The sequence below is a fragment of the Drosophila mojavensis genome, unplaced genomic scaffold (assembly GCF_018153725.1).
Source record: "Drosophila mojavensis isolate 15081-1352.22 unplaced genomic scaffold, ASM1815372v1 contig_36, whole genome shotgun sequence".
Classification (NCBI taxonomy): Eukaryota; Metazoa; Arthropoda; class Insecta; order Diptera; family Drosophilidae; genus Drosophila; species Drosophila mojavensis.
In genome coordinates this window covers 4185967-4209099 of record NW_025318858.1, presented here as the reverse complement: position 1 = coordinate 4209099, position 23133 = coordinate 4185967, and the positions used below count along the sequence as shown (strand labels likewise).

The following is a 23133-nucleotide window of genomic DNA, read 5'->3' as shown; positions in this document are numbered from 1 at the left end:
AAATTGCCTATCTCTAGCGTTTAAAGCTCTCGACCTATGCTTCAAAGTATCTCCTGAGTAGATGTATTAAGTGAAGCATATATCTCTTATAAATTAGCAAGTCGTTCTGCTAGCAATATATATAATAGACTAAAATTTATATGTAAAATTTTAAAAGGTTCAACTTGACTAAGATTAGCTTCGATTGACAGCTCAATTATGATTATCTATCAATATATAATATGACAGCTGATTTTCTTCATAAGGCAGAAATCTACTCAACTAACCTTTGCTTCAGTTATAAAAAAAAAATAAGCAGACACGTGAAAATATAATTAGCTTGCTTAAAAAAATAATCGAGTTCTCAACAAAAAATTAATCATTGTATTGCAAAATCATCTAAATTTAAACGATCGCTCACTGATTGTGCGATCGATTCGACTCGGATCGATTTGAATCGTATGCAAAGTGAAGAGAGAAGGAGAAGATAAAAGTCAAAACGCGTTTTCATGTTGGCGGCGACGGCGGTGTCTGCGATCATGGCCAAATTTAAACGCAAATATGGCCCGAAACGTTGCGACTATATGACGGGGTTAACGCAGGCAGCCAGGCAGGCAAGGCAGGTAGGTGTGTCTCTGCCTCGCGTCGCGAATCGTGAGTCGTGAGTCGCCAGTTGCCTGTCGCGAGACACATGCCACGCACACGCACACCCAAACGCTCAACGCGCCGCAATTCGCATTAACTTGTTCGACTGGTTCGCAAATCAATAAAAAATGAGGGAATAAAAATGAATTGAAGTTGACTCGATGAACGCATTTCGAATCGCCAGACTCGAGTCGAGTAAAACGCACTTGAGCTTTGTCTCTCGACTTTAATATATTTCTGTAGGCTGGTGTCTGGGACATTATGAGAAATGCTCAATAGCTAATTGCTTTTAGGTGGGAGTCTATCAATAATGCCGATCACAGTTCAAGGCAATATCGAGCGCAATCTCAAGTGTTTGCTATATGGTAGACATAGTCTAGCTAATGAGAGCTCGTCAATAGTTTATAAAGCGAGTCTAGGCAAACACATTTAAATGCCAACTAGTTTGCTTGATAGCCCGACAGTCAGGCAAGTCAATATATAATAGGACTGCAGCTCTTCAATCTATAAAAACTTGAGCAAACATTACTAAATAGTCCAGTTATAGAGTTGACTAGTTGTTGCTCTTTATCAACAGTCTCAAATAATCTAATCAATAATACTTTTATGGCTAATGTGCATTGTTTAACACTAGAGCTTAATGTTGCTGTTGCAGTGTTGGTAAACAATTTGATCATTACTGATAGCAAAAGAATATTCCTTAACACTAGATGAGTTGATATGGCTAGTTATAGAGTTGACGAGTTTACTGTTATCAAGACTTGGTTAATCTAATCAATATTTATGGCTAGTGAAGGCTGCAGACTAGTTGAACAGTGTTGGTAAGCAACCTTGAAATCAATTTCACATTACATACATGACAAACTAGGCCCTTGAACAGTGTTAGTAAACAGCAAAGGAATATTGATTGGCACTGGACTTGGAATCAATTAAATAGTTTTGGCAAACAGTCTAGAAAGATCTAACCTAAATAACATCAATATTTTTTATTTTTTTAATATATACAAAAATATATTTTAAAATTCAGTCGCGAATCAGAGATTCCTTTTAAGCACATTTATCTTATTCAGCGAATATGACTAGCAAATTATCTCTGCCTCTCATATGGGATTTTTATTTATAGTCTAAGCTAATAATATTCAAGTATATTTTTATAAATTTTTTCTTTGAACAAAAAACATTTGGGGTACGCTTTTTGGCATGGCAATTATTAATCACATTTGCGGAATTATTTTTAGGCAGTTTGGTTTGAGCTGATTTATTTGTTTCTTCTCATTGTTGTTGCTCATTTTGTTGATGCGGCGCGAATGCCAAAAAGTTAATTAGGTCAGCAACTGTTTTTGTCAGTTTTCAATATTATATAAACTCATAAAGGTATGATATATCATATATGTATGTATAATTTGCAAGTATATATATAATTTTTTAAACAGCAATTTTTGCTGTCGAGCGCTTGGCAACCAATGAAACTGTTCACAATAACATATGATAATAAGAAAAGTCAGAATGGGGCTAAGGCAACTGCTCAACTAAGAGATATCCTGTAAGTTGGTTTCTTTAGGAATCAACTCAGATTATTACTTTTCCGAGTCTTTGCTATTTAAAATAAATATCATTTGTGTTTTATAAAAGCAGCTGTAAATTGTTTTTAAAATGTTTGAGCATAAACTAGACAAACTATATTATTCCAGATATCATCTATAATCTTTATTCTTCAATGTAGAGCTGAAATATTTATAGCTTATAAACATCATAAATGACTTATAGATTATACCCTTTCCTTTACATCACTTGTAATAAGTGCAGGGTATATGACAAATAAATACAATATTTTGTCAACTGTGGAAGAAACTTTGCTTGTAAATCCATTGTAGTTGCTATTGTTGCTGCCGTTGCTCATTGTTGTTCATGTTTCTTATTTTTTTTTTTATTTTGGGGTATATCAAGTGCAGGCTGACAGTTTGGCAGCTGATTGACATTTCTAGTTGTTGTTAAGTGGCACACCGAGGCGGCCGTGTGTATTAAGGTGTAAGAGTTTTGTTTGCTGTGATTGCAAACGCACAACGCACGCAGAGAGAAATTTATTGTCAACTGTTGAGGCTTAACAGCTGCTGCCGCGCCCCTCGCTCAGTTTGTAAGGTTAAATAGAAACGGGCCGAACGAGGCAAGCTCAGCTAGATCGACTTTAACTTGCTTTAAATTCAAGTTGAAAATACTTTAAAAGGTCAGCGGCATCAAATTATTCAGTTTAGAAATGGATATTAATCGACGATTATTTCCTGACTGCTAAATGGAAAGCAATTTAAGCATTACGGAAGATACTAGACGAAACAAAAGTTCAACGCATACCAGATCTTATATAGCGCAAAGGTCATTATGTCAATATATCAACATTAATAATACAGTTCTTTGCCGCTGTGGCACAGCGGCGAACCTCATTTCACGGCATGCAAATGCGACAGGGTCATAATGATTTATGTGAATGGAGACGGTGAGGTCTTTGAATGAAAATTATGATATATCAAGGGTTGAGCGATGAGAGCGCTACAAATTCTATTTCTATGGTGCAAATAACATATATGAATCAGACTCATGCCTAATATATATAAATTTGATATAGAGGTGGGGTATTTTAATATCTTTGGCATAGTTTTCTATCTAAGCTATTATTTTCTAATTTCTATTTGAAAATAATACAAAGAATTTCCTACCTATTTATATATTTTTATTTATATTTTAGTGTATTTAGAATTCGTTACAATATTTAGCTACAACCAGTTTGTCTGTTTAACATTAATTTGTATGCAGGCGCCATATCGGTGAAAATTCATTCACATGCGCCAAAATTTGTGTTTGTTATGATGTTTAATTTGCATAAATCTGTTGATTGTTTGCGAAGCAGCAGCAGCCAGACAAATAAACAATAAGCAGAAAGCATAAATTATAATCAATATAATTTTTGTTCGTTTTGGCAGCCGGTTTTTTCTTCATCTCAATTCTTTACTTATGCCTCAATTCAATAGATATAGGCAAATAATTTGCTCAAAAATTGGCACAAATTGCCAATTTTTTGTATGACTAAATGAATAAATCAAATATGATTTATTTATTACGTCTAGTTCCGCGTCTGTCAAGATTTAGCCAGCAGGTAGCTGACAAATGAAACGAAAGATAAAAGCGCAATCGCCTTGTTCTGTCGTCGGACGAAGCTGTCTAATTAATTTTTGTAGTTGGCATAAAAAGCCAACAGCAGCTGCCCGAAGCTGAGTTAAATATTGAGGTGCGTATGCGTGCCACACACAAATGAAACTTATTTTCTAGTAGGCCATAACGATAATCACGCACAATGGAATTCAAAGAGCATACAATTGATTAGTCCACTCAGAGTCGCCCCCAAGGGCTTTGAGTGTTGATAAACGACAGCTAGATAAGTCAGAGCATGCGGCCTGCAGATATATGCCTGCATATTTATATAATATATATGTATATGTGTGTGCTAATAACTGCTGGGCGTTGCTTTAGCTAATCAAGGTCTTTTGGATATTTTTATGAAATGAACTGAAAACGATATCTGCGAGTGTTGTACAAAGTACACTTTGCCACTTACAGCCGTAGCTGGAATGCCGAGTGCATTTCTTTTCATATACGACCGTAGCGAGCGCCACAATAAAAGGACATACAGCGAGTGTCGCACAGTACACTTTTGCTGCAACAGCCGTAGTTGTGTTGATCAGACAATCAGAGTGCACTTTTCCCCATACAATCGGAGCATAATGAAAATTTAGTGCGCCTAGCAACGAAAAATGCGAGTAGTCGTTCAATTTGAATGCTATCGAGTGCAAGTTTCGAATGCATTCGCAAATATGCGAATAGCGAACGATAAAACTGACCCACTTTAAAAGCGGTGTCTACAGTCTAAGGCTATCGCCAGACGCCTGCCGCTAGGCCAGTTACTATTTCCATATGCTATATAGCAAGTAACATACAACAAAGTCTGGCCGAGTGTGTTGTTGTTGTTGTCTAACAAGTTTAACGAGTATACATTGTAAATGTTTATTTGTATCCGTGTGTGTTTGTGTGGTGTGCTTTTTTTGGCAACAAACATGGCAAACAGAAGCACAACTTGACCTTGAATGTGAAATGAAATTTCTAGAGAAAACGAAACAAACTAACTTAAGAAATAACAAGTAGAGCATTTAGTATAGTGCATAGTCGTAATACCCTGTTTAGATAAAACAGTGTGCGTGGGTTGTGATGTTTTGTTCGAGTAACAGTTGAAACAAATTTATTGTGAGAGAATATATTTATAAATTATATTTATAAAATTTCTTCTCAGTGGATTGTGTATTGAGATTGGCTATACAATCCTAATACTCATACAGGGTATCTTTTAGTCTGGTCTTGGGTTTTATTTTCGTTCTTGGCAAGTGTACAGACAAAAGCATTTATTGGCATGTCGTCACATTCGACACAACTTGCTACACTTTGTGGCATGCAAATGCATGCAGCTAAAAGCTAATTGCAACAAAATCCACAACACTTTTTTCTGGGAAAAATTGTTGCATGACTGAGTCACAGTTGTGTTGCTGGGCAGGTGAGCTCATCCGGCTTGTGAAATTGTAAGCCAAACACATTCACATTCACACTTTTTGCATTACTTTTGGTTTAGATTTCATGCGAATTGAAAGTCGCCGACCTTAACACAACAGCAACGACTACAACTACAACAACAACAACAACAACAATAAAGGCAGCAGCATCACATTTGCGATTTCTATAGAACTTATGCTGGAACGTGAACTTTTTCTGTAGTCTTCTGTGCAGTTATTATATCATTATTACAAACAGCATCTGCGAATACAATGTTGCACTTTTTTCCTACATTTTGTTTTTATTCATTAGTTGTGACGCAATCTCTGACGTCAGCAGCCTTTGACAGAGTGCGCCGCTCTCGTCTCAAGTTTAATAGAAACACAATGAATTGGATATTGTAGCGCTAGCTTTCAATTGTAACTGTCACAGTTGGTGTGTAGAGTGAGAAAATTTTAGAAAAATTTGTAGCCATATTTGTTCTAGCTCACAATCTGACTATAGGGGTTAGTGGATAGACAGTGTTGGATAATGCTGAACTTTCTTGTGAGGGCTAAAATTTACTAGCTTTCATTTCTGATTGATGAAGTGCATCATTCTTTATATTAATGTATTATTGAAAATAAATATTATTTAGTGTAGAGACAGTGTTAGGTAATGCAAATGTTGATATTGTATATTTACTTAACCAAATACTTTATCTATCTCTGAAAACTAACTCCACTTAGTACACTTTATACTTTAACGAAGTACTGTAATAAAATCACATATCTTTTCCTATAACATAAAGTATGTGAATTTCCAGTTAAATATAAACCATTTCACATATAAAGCCTTAAGCGTGACATGAATATAACCTCACGTTGTCATCTCTAATGAGAGTCGTTTTTTTCTCTGTTTGTTGACTATATTTGTCCGATCGAGCGATAAACAAGCAGTGGGAACGCTCGTGCCACAACTAATTAGCACTATTCAGACTATGGTCTGAGCCAGAAGCCAAGCGCGGCACATTTACATCTGACGTCAGTCCAATCAAACTGCAATTAGAGCAGAATGACAGAGTGACAAGCAGACAGACAGCCAGATACAAATAGAGCTACAGATACTTGGCATTCGATATGATTATTTTAATGACAGCATATTAAACTCTGAAAGAAATGCAAAACAGCAAAACAGCAACAAAAAAATAATAATAATAATAATAAAACAAAATAAAATACAAATAAAAAATAAAAAACTTGCCAAATGCAGACGACTGTTTGGATTTTCCCAATTGGGAAATTACTGAAATCTTACTGCCAGATGTTAAAAAGAATTCTTTCAGTCAGTCAGTCAGTCAGTCTGTCTGTCTGTCTGTCTGTGTATCTGCCTCTGCTGTTATGTAAGCGCGCGCCTCTTTGTTATCATCTATTATCGTCTATTACGAGGGGCATAAAAAGCATTTAGCAATAATCATTTTTGCGCTGTTCCCTTCCCTTCCCTTCTTGTTGTTTTTCACTTTCGAACTTCGAAGCACTTGCACAAACAGAGTTTGGTTAAAGCCAAAAAAAAAAAAAAAAAATGAAGTAAAACAAAACATGGCCAACGTGTTTTTTCTTTTTTTATCTTATCTGTTTTTTTTTTCTCTTCTACGTCTTCTTTTTACTTATTATGTTGCTCTGCATCTGTTTGTGTGTGTGTTTTTATGGCTTGCGCGTCTTGTTGTTTTGTCACTGGAGCTGGAAATATACCCACTTAACCCTAGCCGAGTCAAAATAGGCTTACGAATGTTGAAAAATTAACACCATAAATGTCATTAAGTCATTAAGTTGCATTATCGTTCGCTTCTCGTTCGCTAACTCTTATCTTGCACTTGTTGTTGCTATTGTTGTTCATGTTGTTTTTTTTCGCTTTTCAACTTGTTTCCTTATGTCTTAAACATGTTTTCTTGTTTGTTTGTCTTGTTTTTTTGCTGTCAAACTATCGAGTATTTGTTCATTATCATTGGTGTAAAGTTTAGACAAATTGATAAGATTGAAAAGCGTATAACTAGACGTATAGAGGCAGGTAAGGTATGCTGAGAGATATACATATATAATCTAATATATATAACATGATATGCAATCTTTATGGCTGTAGGGTCTTTAATGGATCACTATTAGCAAAGGTTGCTAAAACGGAAATCTAGATTTAAGTTCGATTGCAAACAGAACTCTTTTTTAATGTTTAAGATTCCATAAGATATTTTGATGGAATATATATATCTTAAAGGAGGATATAGAGATATACAAGAACATAATATGTGTATTTAAGGAATATTTAAAAATCTGTAGTTGTTAGCTTTAGTTAAGCAAACAGCACAAAAGTATGCTTTAGAGTTTTCGTATATTCTATATAATTTGTGTTCTATATAGACAGATATATTATAGATAGCTGTCTAGCTATTGGAAATTCATTATGTTGAATACTATGACAATATATTTATTATTTACTCTATAAGCACCTCATCAATTTTCCATCTTCTAGTCGAAAACCTTATCAAGTTTCGACTTTTGAACAAACATTTGAAATGCTTCCAGCAGTGTTGATAAGCAGTGTTGTTAAATCAATTATTAAATATTAGTCTAACCTAAAAAGCTTATCAAGTGCGTGTGCATATATATATACATATGATAGACTATATACATATGCATATATATGTATTAAAAAAGTGATATTGAAGCCCAGAGTGGCGCCTCGACTTTGTTTTGCTTTGATTGTTCTATGTTTTTGTTTGTTTCGCAAGATTATTCTACTATTATTATTTACGCGCAATGTTCACGAGATTAGCATATGAAATTGGAACGTGTGAGTTGCGGGCTCTGTGTGAGTGTATGTTTGTATATAAGAAAGATTGCGATAATCGTGCCTCGAGCAGTGTCTATAGATCACATAATTATCATTGTCTATGCCAGAGCCTGCTGTCTCTGCTTATCAGTATATATACTACTCTCTAATGATAGTCCATCATGGACTGCCTTAGCTGACCAAAAAAAAAAAAAGGAAAGGCAAAATATATAAAAACTCTTAATGCGCAAAAAAGATGACGTCATGGACAGCTTCGCCTTGCTGATTGATAAGTGTAAAAATTTTAAACAAAATAAACAATATATATACAGTATAAGTACATTAAGTGTATACAAATTCGCGAATAAAGAAAGCATTGTTTAAGGAAACCAACGCCAGACACTTCCGCCCACTTGAAGGGCGTGTGTATTTGCATTATTGTTTTTGCTGTTCCTGAATTTGTAAAACAGGAAAAATGTCATATATCATATATTTCTTGTCAGCTGTAAATAAATTACCCAATAAAAGAAAAGAATAATAAATGAGCGAATATTTGTAGATAGCAAGTGACATTAAAAAATATTTTTGCAGAAGTATTTAAAAACTCAACGAAACAGACTTTCGAAATTTCCCCACAGCTCATTACTCATGCAAAGAAATTCTTTTCGATTGGAAATGACTGAGGGATTAAAGAATTTAGATAGAGTCTGTTGATAGATATGATAAGAGTTGAGAAAAGCTAATTTACAAATTGAAAGCAAATGGGCTGATGGAAATTTATCAGGAATTCTATTAGCATATAGATTGAGAGTTATAAATGGAAATGATTCCAGAGTTTTCTGCGAAAAAGCTTCGCGATTGACTTCTTTATAGTAAATAGATCTCTATTTTACTATATATGCATATACTATTGAGAGTAATATATTTTCTTTTGCTAAGCACTTCATCTTTATCTTATCTGGCAAAATGTATAATATATATGCTAACTTTACTACTTTCTTATCTACTTATACTATAGTTTTACGCAGACTTTCTACAATATACTATAAAGTTAGTATATATCTTATCTGCTAATACTATAAGCAGTTCGGAAGTTAAGAACTGCCAACAAAATTTAATATTGTTTGATATAAATATTTGGGCAAAGACATTCCTTTATAATTATATAGTTGACTAAATTGGTGGATTTATCAAGCTTTAAAAACAATTTACCGGAAATTTAAAATATATATCTTTATATTCCCCTAGAAATGGAATTTAATGGTATTTTTAAAAGCGTATATAATCAGTATTTCATATCTATAATTGAATGTAAATATTGTTAGATAGTACTAATAAATGCATTTTTAGGAGCTCTATCTGTCAACTACCTCAACTTGTTTTTGTTTTAATTCATTTTACCCAAGCATTTATATAAATATAGAAATGGATAAATTTTAAGCAAATACTTATTTTATCACTTGAAGTTCATATGAATTTAATTTGAAAAATGCTCCTCAGTCTGGTCTATAACATATATATTATATAACCCATACTCCATACATATAAATTACATATTGCCTTTCATAAGCATTTTATAGCACTTGAATACTTTAAATTATCTAATCAGAATACCTTATCTGAAAAGCTCTTTAAATATCTTTGCCTGCTCCTTTACCGACTTTCATATTTCTATATTGAATTTTAATTGTGTGTATATCTCTTCTTTTTTTTTTTGCACCCATATCATTTCTATTTTTAAAGCACCTGAAACGCCTATCCATCGTAAAATAATATCACATCACTTAACTCAAAGTCTCCAACAAAAAATCATGCATAATACGATGACTTTCACTTTCGCTTTGATGGAATATATATAATTATAATAATTTATAATAAAATGTAATGAATTGAACAAAATATTGTTTTCGCCATATCATGGACACAACAAAAAATGTACTTGAAGTGATTATGCTGTCTGTGTGAGTGTGTGTGTGAGGCCGTCTGTGTGTTTGTGTGGGTGTATGTTCGAGTGCTTTATAATGTTGATTATTATTATTATTATTATATTTTTGCTTTGGCAAACAATTTATGGCATTTATTCGAGAGCCGCCGTCGCTCACACACACACACACACACATTTAAGCAGAGGTCTGCCATTTTGTAAACAACAAAATTCGCTGATAAGCCCAGCGCTCATAAAAAATATAAAGCAAAAGCCAAGCGCAAAAATAAAATGCTTTTAAAAAAAATATTTTTTTACATTGTTTTTTTTTTTTTTTTACCAAGGTCAAAAGTAATCGCAGCATTAAAAATACCAATAAGAAGAAGAAGTAGCAGAAGCAGCAATCGCTGCTGTAGCACGCTTAAATCCTGTTTCATTTTCTTCTTTCTCTTCTTTTAAAGAAAAGTGAAACATAAATGGAAAACTTACTTTCACATGTGCAAGACAGAAGAAACTTCTCGGGCAAATAGAAAGGCGATAACAGAATCGGCTTTGGGCTTTTTATCTCACTTTGCTGCGCTCTGCGTTTGATTGGCCCGAAAGAAAGTGCAGACGGCAATTGAATTGACCCAATTGTCCAACAATGGTCAACGACAGCGTCGGCTTCTGTTTCTGCTTCTGCTTCGGCTTCATCGACAATCGACTCTGGAGAGTTATAGATTTGATTTCAAAAGGAAAAGTTGATTGACTGTCGCAGCACAACTACTACAATCAACTTTAGCTTTAGCTATAGCTGCATGCAACATGTGGGTAGAACCAAATATGTGCCAAGCCAAATTCAGTCAGATCCGTTTGAATGGGGCAAAAGCAGTTAGAAGGCCACAAATCAATGCTAAATTTATGATTGATTTCTTGATCAGCTGACGACAATAGAAATCGTTGAAAGACTTTGAAAGTTCTTTGTATTAAACTAAAGAAAGATAGCTGCCAAAAGCAGCGTTAACTTAAGATTGAACTTGAATGACTGATTGATTGTTGGAAAATGAATATTGTGTCCTATATATATATACAAGAGCTAGAAAGATGAAGATAATTATGTTAGGAAACTAAATTGCAAATAGAATCATTTGAGATTCATTTCAAGTCTAAGCATTTTATTTTGATATAAGTAAAACTAAAAAGTAAAATAAGCTAGTTTGATTGATTTGTTCATTTGACGTGAACACAATTTGTGATTGAATAATGATTGATGACCAACATCATCACATCTAACACACAACATCCAGACATTGTAGTTTGTCTTGTAAATAAACAATTAGACGAGAAATGAGAGAACTCAACCAGCAATTGTTTACGGAACTAGGGTATTTGACCTAATACTGCATCAGACTTTATAGAAACAGACTTTTATGACTTATCTAAAGATTTGAAACAAAGAACCGAATATGAATATGACAGCTTTATCATTGCTTTATCATTCACTATGCTTAATTTTAATTGAAATCAAAATTGAGATGTTTTCAATGGCCTAATTGGCACTCATCAAGTCAAGTTGCGAAAATTCGAGAATATCATAAAAATTCCACCAACACCTATTGATAGCATGAATATGAATGAATTTGTTGCGTATCGATTGCAGGAATTTAAATGGAACTCAGTCAGGCACAATATGCTGAAGCCCTGAGTCTGATAAAACATATAACAATGCATGGCAACATATAGCATAAGCCTATTATAAAAGTAAACTCAATTTAGTTACATAATATCTTATGTTACAATGTGACATAAAAAGTTCTTGTTTAACAGCTCAACTAGTGCAGTTGCCTAGGGATCAAATGGAAGAGCGACTAAGAATAACAGCTAAACAATCAAGGCTATATATAAATCATATGTACAGCAAAATGTTTGCGTGGGAGTGCGGGAAATTCAGCTCAATCAAAAGCCGCCCACAACAGCTGCTGGCCCGCAGTTCAATTGTTGCCTGGGATACATATTTTAACAAAGAGTTTGCAAACAGAAAAAAAAAGAAGAAAAATACATAATAATCAATTGTTTGTTTCTTCTTCTTTTCACTTTATTTTTGCTTTGAGCTGCTGTTTTAATTGGGTCTAAAAATAGCTGCGTACTTGTCCATTGATATGTACACAAGAAATATACAAGAGCGCGTCGCATCCAATTCAATTGAACTAAATTTGCAGACAATGAGAAGCGCAGAGTAGAGCGATTGAGCGTGTGCGTGAGGTCTTTGGCCACCACACTCGAGTGTTGTACAATCGGTTTTATTTATTTTTTATTTTTTTTTTGGCGTCTCAATTGACGTTTGGAGTGTTGGCTTTGCTGATAAGTGCACCCAAAATGTATAACTTTATGGATTTTCGATCAGTTTGCGAGCTGATCTGAAATCTTGAATTTCGTTTCAGAATAACAATAATTTTGATGTCACTTTTCACGGTCCCCTCAACAGAAATCTTTGATAAGCGACATCAAAACAACCTGAAAGATTGCGTGAGCTTATCAATCGGGACAATAACATCGCCTACTTAAACAAATTATGATTGAAGACAAGGATTTGCGACTCTATAAATAAAACCGACGCACGTATACCACTTACCATAGCCTGTTCGATTTTGTTGTCAATCGCAACTGCGCTTGTTCCAGATGCACTGAAAAAAATTACAGATAATGTTGGATTATTAAACAATTAAATAGAAAATATAATACAAAATTGTGTTAGTAATGTAAATAATATAAATATAATAACAGTCAAACTGTTATATAGATATTATCGCTTTGAAAGTTATATATAATATTTATTTTTATGGCTACCCTTGCAATTTATTTTTATAATATTTAATTTCCTCTTTTATCTTAAAATCAAACGTCAACAATTAAAAACAAATCATGTGATTTGGGATGCGAATTTTTTTGGTTATATCAAAAATGTCAGTTCAATCCGCGGGCTAAATAAAATTATGGCATATTTCATATGACCTTGTGCGTATTGAGGTCAATATAAAAGACAATAAAACTTCCTACTGAAACGACTTTTGGCCCAGTCGGAAAAATAAAAGCGCCGCCATGCCAAAGCGCAATGTCAAATAGTCAATTATATTGTCAGTTTTTCGCAAAAATAATAAAAATAAAATAAAAGTATGCCAAAATGTTTTTGTGAATGATAAAACTGAGATCTATCAAATAGATCGCCCCATCAAATGTTGCCACACAAAAGACTCTTTAATGCGTTTGGCTCATTAAAATGATTAAATGAATGTACTCTATTCGAAATCCCCGCCAATGCCCCCTTAACGGTCTGTCAATTCCAATTGCAAATGGTTTAACATGTCAGTGGAGCAGCTGGAAATAAATACATATAAGTATATATTTCCTTAATTATTGAGTGACCAAACAAATTGCATATGAAAGCATTGTCCGAGTCGGCATTTAAATATGCAACACTGGCAAAAAAAAAAAAAAACAACTAGAAAACAAGAAATAACCAACTCTGCAATTTGTATACGAGTTACATAAAAGCTAAAACTCGAATTCGATTTGAATGATTGAAAGAGGGGGAATAAGAGAGAGAGAGAGGGAGATAGAGACAGAATTAAAATCCAACTTAACAGTTTCTAACTTAAACGTTCTCAGCACTCGCTCAGATTCGTGTTCACCTTGAGCAAATGTTTTAGGCCAACTGGTTTTTCACACAGCTCCATACCGAAATGAAACAATCAATTCAAGCAAACAAATCTCAAGGACTTTTAGCAATTGGCGAACGCGTTAATAATAAAATATTCTTAATTTGAATTTACTTAACATATTTAGCATTGAGTGCGTTGAACCAATGCAGGCGAGTTTTATGGGTTATAGATCAGGGTCTAGCTGGGAATAATGATAGAGCGAGCTTTAGAATTCGCAAGCAATTGATAATAAAATTGTAGTCATTTAGACGTGGGTTAATTGAAAAATTGCCGAACTAATAGTAACTTAGATTTGGTTTTTGATATCATGATATATTATTCTATCTTTCCATCTGCCTTTTTCTAAAGTCAACAATTTTTGTAATCACCCTCCGTTGAGCTAAACGTCTTAATGTTAAATGTATTGCGCTCTTTCACACATCATCGTCACTTATCGAAATTGGCAATAGTTAAATGTGTCATCAAAAAGATGGCTCCATTCGATATGAGGGTAGAAAATCGACGATGAGTCAAAATCTATTATTGGAAAATTCTCGCTTGCATGGCAACTTTTTGCAACTATTTTTTTTTGTTTTTGTTTTTTGTGCTCCTTGTGGCAAGTCAAAGGTGAACTCACATTCCACATTTGATGAAATAATTTGGTGTGGGCCTAATGAGTCAATGAAAAGCAATTTTATGAATAAGCTACTACTTTGGGGGAAACCCAAAAGGAATCCGATTGAACTTTGTTAAATTATTGATAATGCCTGATTTTTAAGGTAAAATAGAGTGTGATGTAAATTGAATTAAATGTATATTATATTAAATTTAATAAAATAAATAAAAACAAATACATTTCCATTTATAAAAATATACAAATATCATTTCTCTTATAGGCTTAAATTATTAACTGAATTTATAAAATGAAAATGGTCATAATTTTCGTTGACAACTCAAATTGACGTATTTAAATGCAATTTTCGCAAATTTTCCGAACTTTGTGCATTGTTGTGAAGTAAAAAAATGCACAGGCTATGAAAATCACTTTAAAAATAACTTGATTACCCTTATTTATGTGCGCAGTCATTGAAGTGATATAATAAAGAAGGCGCCTTTATGCTGTTGAGGCATGCAAAATAATTAAAGACGGGTCGACAATAAAATGAGACCAGATTAATGATGTTTCCATATATATAGTATATATATTTCTTTTCTTCATTTGTTTCTTGCCTGTTCTTAATGGTTTACTCAAGTCCGGCTGAGCCTCGGCTCGCTGTGGCAGAGTTCCACGACATCGACAAGGACGAAAGGCGAGAGTTTCTTCACCGTGCGGCGACTGCCCTTGTAGGACTCAGTCACAGATGTGCCCAAGATTTCGCACAACAAACAGAACAATAACAATATAATCATAATAAGCGACAGGCGAGTAAAAGTAAAAGTCTCAGCCTGGACGACCCCTCACGTTGAGTGCACTGACTCACGCGCACGCCGTGACTTTTGTTCTCTTTCTTTCAGTAAGCGCCAATAAAATATATAAACACATATATGTGTATATGCACATATATATATGTTTATAGTATATACTATTTGCTTCTGTGTGCGTGCACTCCCAATGTCAATGCGGACAACGGTCAATGGCTTTGTACATCGCATTTGATATAAACGAAAAGCAGAAAAACGAAACTTTTTTGCTCAATAACTAAAACAAATACAATTACAAAATAATCTCCACAAAGAGCATATATAAATACGTATGTTTATACACTTGAGCTATTATAAGAGGGATTTTCCAGCACGCAGTATAAATTATTATTATATAGGTTTATCCATTTAGTAAACTTCGAACTGCATTGACATTAAATAAAATATTTTGTTAAAAGCTTTTGTTAAAGTACTTCATTTTGGCAGACAGGCATACCCTTACTAAAATGTATAAATAACACTTATACCTCCCTAAGTATGTATATGATCATTAATAATTCGATATTTATCATTTATCGAAATTGGGCCTACATCAAAATGATCCACGTCATACGTGAAACCTTATTTATGGCATTTGCCTTTTGCATTCAAATACTTATGATACTTTCATAAATTTCTATAAATATAAATATAAATACTAGACGTCACCATAATATATACTCTACTCTTTGTCACCCATGTACATATTGAAATGGAAATCAAAATCTTATCAATTATAGCCGCTTATAACCGGTTAATCTGTCTACCAATCGAAACTATCAGCCACTGATATAGCTAGGTGCTGAAAACGTCAACTCAGATCATTAACACCGAAACATTAGGGGTATCGCAGCTATTAAGTTAACGTGTTATCAACACACGCTTGCGAATAATTAAAACCTGACGCTGACGTCATATACCAATGCGACAGACAGCAGAGCGCAGCGTGTTGACTGAACAAGAGGGAAACACACATACACACGAGAAAGAGAAAACAAATAAAGAAAAGAAAAGAAAATAAAAGAAGTGCAAAGTTTATTAAAGTTCAAGCGCTGCCCATTTCGACGCATTAACAAACAAATGATGTCATCCAATATTTTTTGTTCCCCCCCTATTTCTTATTTGGGTTTACAATTTTAATTTAAATTTAATTTTATAAACTTATATCAACTTTTTTTTTTTTTTTTTTTGGCTGTTGCGGCACGTTTGCTATGTAGTTGAGCGTTCAAATCACGTGATACACAATGTTTTGTATCGTTTTTCAACAAGTTAAATATGTCAAAGACAATGAGTAAGATCGATGGAAGTCGAAACTGAAATACACTAAAAAACAGCATAGAGCATGCTAATTGATACGTTAATTAAGAAGTGTTATATGATTTATATTATCAACCAATATCGTTTTTTTGCATATATTAAATTAAAAGCTAGTTCAATTATCATTTAAAATTGGATTAGCAGCTAAGAGCATTGTGTGTATCAAATTCCATATTCATATGCCTTATAAAGCACAAGTTACAATAGAACATATACAAGATTTGCTGCTATAAGAGGCGTCTTATGTAACACTCCATGCCAATGCACAGTTGCATTTATGCTTTTTCTCTCTCTCTCTCTTTCTGTCTCTCTCTCACTCAATTTGTAACATCTTGTTATTCAAGACTCTATATGTGCGTAATAATATGTGAAGCTCAACCACAAATACTCGACGTGACAATTTCTGATTTAGGTTTTCAGTTTTCATTTCTCAGTTTTTAGTTTTTAGTGCTTTGCTATTTTATCGAGTGCAGCAACAACGGGCACATCAAATTACACGCCAATTGCTAGACAAATTAGTCGAATCGTTTGCTCTGGCCCATTGCCAACTGTTTTGCCAGTGTGACCAGATCTAACCGAATGCGACTCGATTGCGTGTCGCTGCACTTTGGCATTTGATTTGGACTCTGCTATTTCAGGCGAAATTCCAATTCAAATATCTAAGATAAACAAATCACGCAGCTCTTAATGATTTCAGAATTTGCCAAAAATTCTTGTATCTATATTAACATCATTTGGCTGGCCAATCCGATTGCCTTTTGGGATTCTATTTCCGTTTTCATTTACCGCTTATGCTGCATTTTGTTGGCATTTAGCATTTAGCTGAATTGGCATAAACAAAAACAATGGAAATAACTTGTTGTTGAATAATTGAAGTGGCCAACGATTCTGCTGATGACAGCAACAAAAATTGAGGCAAATTACATGCAGAAATAAGAAGATATACACTACTACTGCTCACAGTGTAGTAAAACAGATCAAAAAGAGAATTATTAAATTTAAGAAAACATTAATTATTTAATGTTTATTCCCTAGAATAAAAACGAATATACCCCTTCTCACAACAGTAAGAGACATAACAACGAATGTGAAGAGTCAGCATATATAACATTTTGTTTCTCTTGTATATATGCATATGTTTACTATAGGTTCTGTCTTGGTCAACTCTTGAGCGTATTTCCCGTTTTGTCAACTTCTATAGATCTCCATTTGACTCAAGTGTTTATTTGCATTGGAGCGCCATCAGGCTATAAACATTATATATATACTATCTATATATGTATGGACGATTGATGGCGATTTCAGGAAGTGAACAAATTTGTCATAAAAACGTTTGTTTGTAGGGCGAAATAACAAACAGAAATATAAGCAGAGAAGAGAACTGTTTATGAAAACCAGGAAGTCGTCAGAAGACTAAGTAGTGGGAAATAATAATAAAAACAAAATAAACGTGCATCGCCTTTTGAATGAGTTCGTTGAGATGGCGGTGCTCTCTTTGAGTATGTAGTCGATAAGGTATATTTAAGTGGTTGGAAATTAAGCGTCAATTTACTAGGAAGTTATATAAGAATGATTTAGGCAAATTTAGTTTAGTTGCCGAACAAGATTATTTAGAACAAGTTCCAGATATATATTTTTAAAATATATTAAAATATATTAAAAAATATTTGAAAAACAATGAAAGAAAATATCTCTATGAGCATTATAAATCTTTCTAAAAATAAATTATATTTAATGTGGTGTACAAATTTTAATTTAGTTTCAGAATTTTTTACTATTTTTAATCTAATACAATTTATTCAATTTATTTTGAAATTCTATTGGAAAAAACTTTCATAATTTAACAATAATTTTTTCCCTTTCAGAACCCTATTATTTCATCCCATTTCATATCAACTGCAATTCAAAACTGAACAATTAATAAGCAACTATTGTTTGGAGCATACAACAACCCGCATTCGAGGTTTCCCATTTAAAAAGTTTTCTCATGCCTGAAGCTAAACAAAAAGAAAAAAATATAGTAAAAATAAAAACAAAGCAAAAGCCGACACAGCTGATAAAAATGCGAATCTCGCACTTTGATTTAAGCGCCAAGAAAATATAAATAATTGAAAATAAAAGTAAATCAAAAAGCAAAAACAGAAAATGCCATAAAAATGGCATTATATGCGCCTTGTCCCTGACCCAATTAAAAAGTCAATCATTTAACGATATAAAAAGAAAAAATAAAAAAGAAAACTTAATAAAAAGGCGAACAAAAAGATAAAAAATGATCACAAAAGGGCAACAGCAACAACAAAAACAACAACAGCCACGAAATGCCAATTGTGTGGGCCCTGTGCAAAGAAACTAAACACAGTTAAAAGCCGCAACTAAGAAACCGGTTCGAGCGGCGCGGCAAGCGGGGCAAAAGCTGGCCGGTGTAGACAAAAAGTTGTAGGAAGCCTTAAAGTGTCTGAAATGTCGCCAACTTGGCAGGCTTCGGCTTCGGCTTCTGCCTCAGCTGCAGCTGTAGTAACAGCGAGAGCGACAGCTACAGCTTCAACTAGTCAACTACAACTTCAGTTGGCAACGCGTGGCAATTGGCAACTTGCAACTTGCAACATTGCAACTTGGCAAGTCATCTCCTGCAACAAGTTGCTCAAATGGACTCGGTAACGGGCCCAAACGCAATGGGGTCAGACGTGAAACGAAAACAGACTGAAAAACTTGGCAACAACAAGTTGATGTTAAAATACCCTAACCAACATATGTACAGGGTATAAAGAATTGACTTAATGTTTGTATTTGATTTTATGTAGTTAAAGATGCGAAAAATTTTTTATTGCAAATTGTTGCTATGATGGCTAGATTATATATCATATATATTCCGCTGATTCAGTTATATATATTTTATCTAACAAGAAAATAAATATGCACTACAGATAAGTTTCTAGCAGACACAGTTCACATAATTAGCTAAATAGGTGGGCAGACAAACAGTCTCTTGAAACTGATAAGAAAGATCTATTAATCACATTTTATTAGAATATGAATACTTTGCACCAAGATTATACCTATGTATATTTTGTTAGCATATGAATAATACCGAGTCATCCTTCTATTTACTCAAGAGTACTGATTAGTAAATCTAAGATCTAGCTAAGAAATAAATAACTAATACTTAAGTTTCTGTCATTAGCTTAAATTTCATTAAAAAACTTAGCATATTTTTCATTTGTCATATGGCAATAGTTTATATTTAAATAGGTTTATAGTCAATATAACCGCTTATGAAACCAAATCAATATTACGCTCAACAAGTGCATAAAAATAGACAAAATTATTGAACAACTGCGAACTGATGCGTCTGGAGCTGATGTAATGCGGAACGGCGCAGCGGCTTGGCACAGGAAGCATAACCTGTATCTACAAGTTATAAAGATACAATCACACAGAAAGGCAGACAGACAGACGGACAGACGGACTGAGTTATCTACAGCTACATAATTGAAAACGTCAATTTTTGGCGCCTGCAGCGCCAACTGGCTGTACGACCCATATACACATGTATTTACACATATAAATACGCATATGTAACCAATAAATATTGATGGCTAATTTTAGCTATAAATTAGCTGCTTTTGTCGCAAAAATTTCATTGTAAATTGCCTAAGCAATTGCAAAAAGGTGTTATAAATAGAAACAGGCACAAATCAATAACAACAGCTTCTACAGCACTGTAAAGTTGATTTGAAAAACTAATTAGCATTCAGCTGATGGGGCAGTTATTATTATATATATAAACAAATATATATAAACATGGTACAATAGACTTGTGAGATTTTTATTTGCACCTTCTGTAGGTGGCAACAAGATTTAAAGCCCGAAAAGCAAAGGCAGTTTGTGAAAAGTATATATAATCTTATCTATATATAACACAGAGCCAAGCTATAACAATAATTTCTAACAATAGCTCAACGGCATCCTTAACTTGCCTGTTAAGTGATTGAGTCACCAAAGCCTAACTAAAGTCAGTTATAAATCTGATTTTTAGCAGCATTATAGTGGATCTTAATAAAAACCCCATAAATATTTACATATAGCAACATTTAGTTGACTTGAACAGATAAGTTTCTATATAACTCTGACACGAGTTGAGCAAAATACACAAAGAGATAAACCACAACAGCAGACTTTTCTATTTAAACATAGTATTGAGCTGCAATCAGTTAAAGCTATATTTAGCTTATCTCTACAGCCTTCCAATTACACGCTATGCAAATACTTACTCGGACTCTGGTAGAAAGTAATCGATGTATTTCATAACCACTTCCCTAACGGGATCCTGTTGTTTGCCCGAAATAGTTGGATACAAATCGAAATCCATTTTACTTGAGCTATTATTGTTATTGTTATTATTATTATTGATATTATTGCTGCCGGCTTCAGTTTTCATTATTGAAGTGGACTAATGCGGGCTAAACGTTACACACTGTGCGCTGCTGTCGTTCTTTCGCTTTGTAAGTACCGCAATGTTCTTTCAGTCTAGTCGTATGATATGCACACATACAAATGCAAGTACTTTATATCTTTCCCCGTCTCTCTTACTATGTAATGTTTCTGTATTGCACACTGGGCGAATGCCTTAGCAATTGTTGTTTTGCCTTTCTGACCTTTGTTTCACACAAAATTCCCAACTATTTTATTTTATTTTAATGCGTTCACTTTTGCGCCTCCCTTTCGATTTATTTCTTTTTTGAAGCCCTTAGAGAGCTTTTATGTTTCTTTTTGCACTTTATTTCGAATTGTCTCGTATGACAACAACAGCTACGCGTGAAGAGAGCAGCTCTATTATTTTTATGCTTGCTGAGCGAGACGCGTTCACTGTGACGCTCTCCCAGCCGCGTTATTCAGCAGAGCGGCGCTTTCAATACAGTTGTATACGTATTCAGCAAGCAAGCGTATTCTCTCACTCTCCGTCTTTATCGCTCTCATTCACTCTCTCATGCTCTTTGCTCAGCGAACAAAAATGTACAAAAATGCGCGCGAGACGACTTTTTTTTTGTTAAAAACTTTTAACTTTTAGTTGCAACTGCAGCGTGTGCACGTGTATGTGCGTATGCGTGTATATGCACATTAATTGTTTAACAGCTTAAAGATCACTTACTGTGCGCCACAGTTATTTAATTATTTTCTCTCTTTCTCTCGTTCACGCAAAATTTTAACAATAGAAAAGCAGACGGCGGCAAAACACAATTATTTTTAGCTTAAACATAAAATAATGGAACAAGAAAAAAAAATAATCAAACGCGACGCAACAAAAAACAATGCCAAGCAACACAACAAAAATTTTAATGTTATTTTATCGTGTCTGTGATTTTTTTCGTGTTTGCTGCGCCAGAGCTCCTCAGCATAACTGAACGTTCGCTTTTGGTGGGTCGCGCTTCTGTTGCTGTTGTGTTCCGTGAGAGCGCTCGCTGTGCTGCGCTCACAAAACAGACACGACAAAAACAGCAACAACAACAAAGACATCCAGGTTACAGCAAAGAAGAATAACAACAATAGCAGCAACAGCATTGGCAGCAGCAGCGACAGCGACAGCGGCGGCAGCTTTTTGGTGGTTGCTTTTTGAAGTTGCGGCGAAGCTGAAAGTTTGCAGCTAGGCGAAGCAAAAGGGCAGCGCTGCAGAGGCAGAAGCAGAGACATCGACAGCGGCAGAGCAGTGGCTGCTCAAGCGGAGCTTGAAGTTTAGTTCACAGCTGCAGCATGAAACTGAACGAAAGCTATGGGCTGACACACACACACACACACACACACACAAATACATACAAAGGCATATGTACATGCCCACATGCATAGGGCCACACCACATTTGTGGCTCGTGCTCAAAGCAAACAAAACAAAAAAGAAGGCGCGTGTAAACAAACAAACAAATCAACTGCAAACAACAGGAAAAAATGCCCAAAAATAAATCTCTTTTTTTAATGTAAGACAATTTTTGTCTGAGCAGCGTACAGCTCTCTCGCACATACACACACACACACACACGCAAAGCACAAAAAGCAACATGGCTGCTTGAAAAGCTTTTGCAGCTGAATAATGCAAGTGACAAGAGCGTAAACAAAACTTTGTCAGCAAAAAGCGAGAGAGTAAGTGCAAAATGAGAGCGGCAACGGCGCACGCACATTTAACGGCAAATAACTTTTTGAAATTCAGTGAAGCGTCACAGCATCAACAATAGTCGACAAGAACAACAGCAACAACCACACGCGATGCCACTTCAGGCTGACAGGTTGCCACGTTGTTGAAAAGCGAGGGAGGAAAATATAAAATCAAACTAGACGTGCGAGCAGCAAAGTAAACATAGTAGTGGAGAGAGGGACAGTAGCAGAGACGGAGGGCGGCTGCTGTCAGCTACTGTCTGCCTGTGCACATAGATCAGCTGATTTGCTTTATCTGGGACGCTTTGTTCGAGTGAGTTGCGAAAGCTTTTTATGCTTCGCGCAGGGTGTAAACACACTGCTTGCACCGTGGTACAACATTAATATTTTCATGTGTATGACAAATTTGCTTCTCAGGTTTTTGATGACTTGCTTTGTTCTCTAGATCTCCTAAAACTTATTTAAAGCTTACCATACATTTTTTATACAAATGGGATTAACGTTCAATTCGTTTGCGAAACTCACCTGCAAAGAGAAAAAAAAGGTGGAAAATTGCATTTAATAAACATATCTAACAGCTATGAAATATTTC

The 23133-nt window shown here is 34.4% G+C and overlaps 1 protein-coding gene across 2 annotated transcripts in view; it reads right to left on the bottom strand.

Annotated features, from left to right (window-relative positions):
• LOC6575947 (protein bunched, class 2/F/G isoform) overlaps positions 1–23133 on the bottom strand; it is a 123384-nt gene that overhangs the window by 17976 nt on the left and 82275 nt on the right. For both annotated transcript variants that reach the window (XM_032728768.2, XM_032728771.2), the window contains one exon: positions 12555–12606. In XM_032728768.2, coding sequence (XP_032584659.2) covers positions 12555–12606 — 52 coding nt within the window. The remainder of the gene's footprint in view (positions 1–12554; positions 12607–23133) is intronic.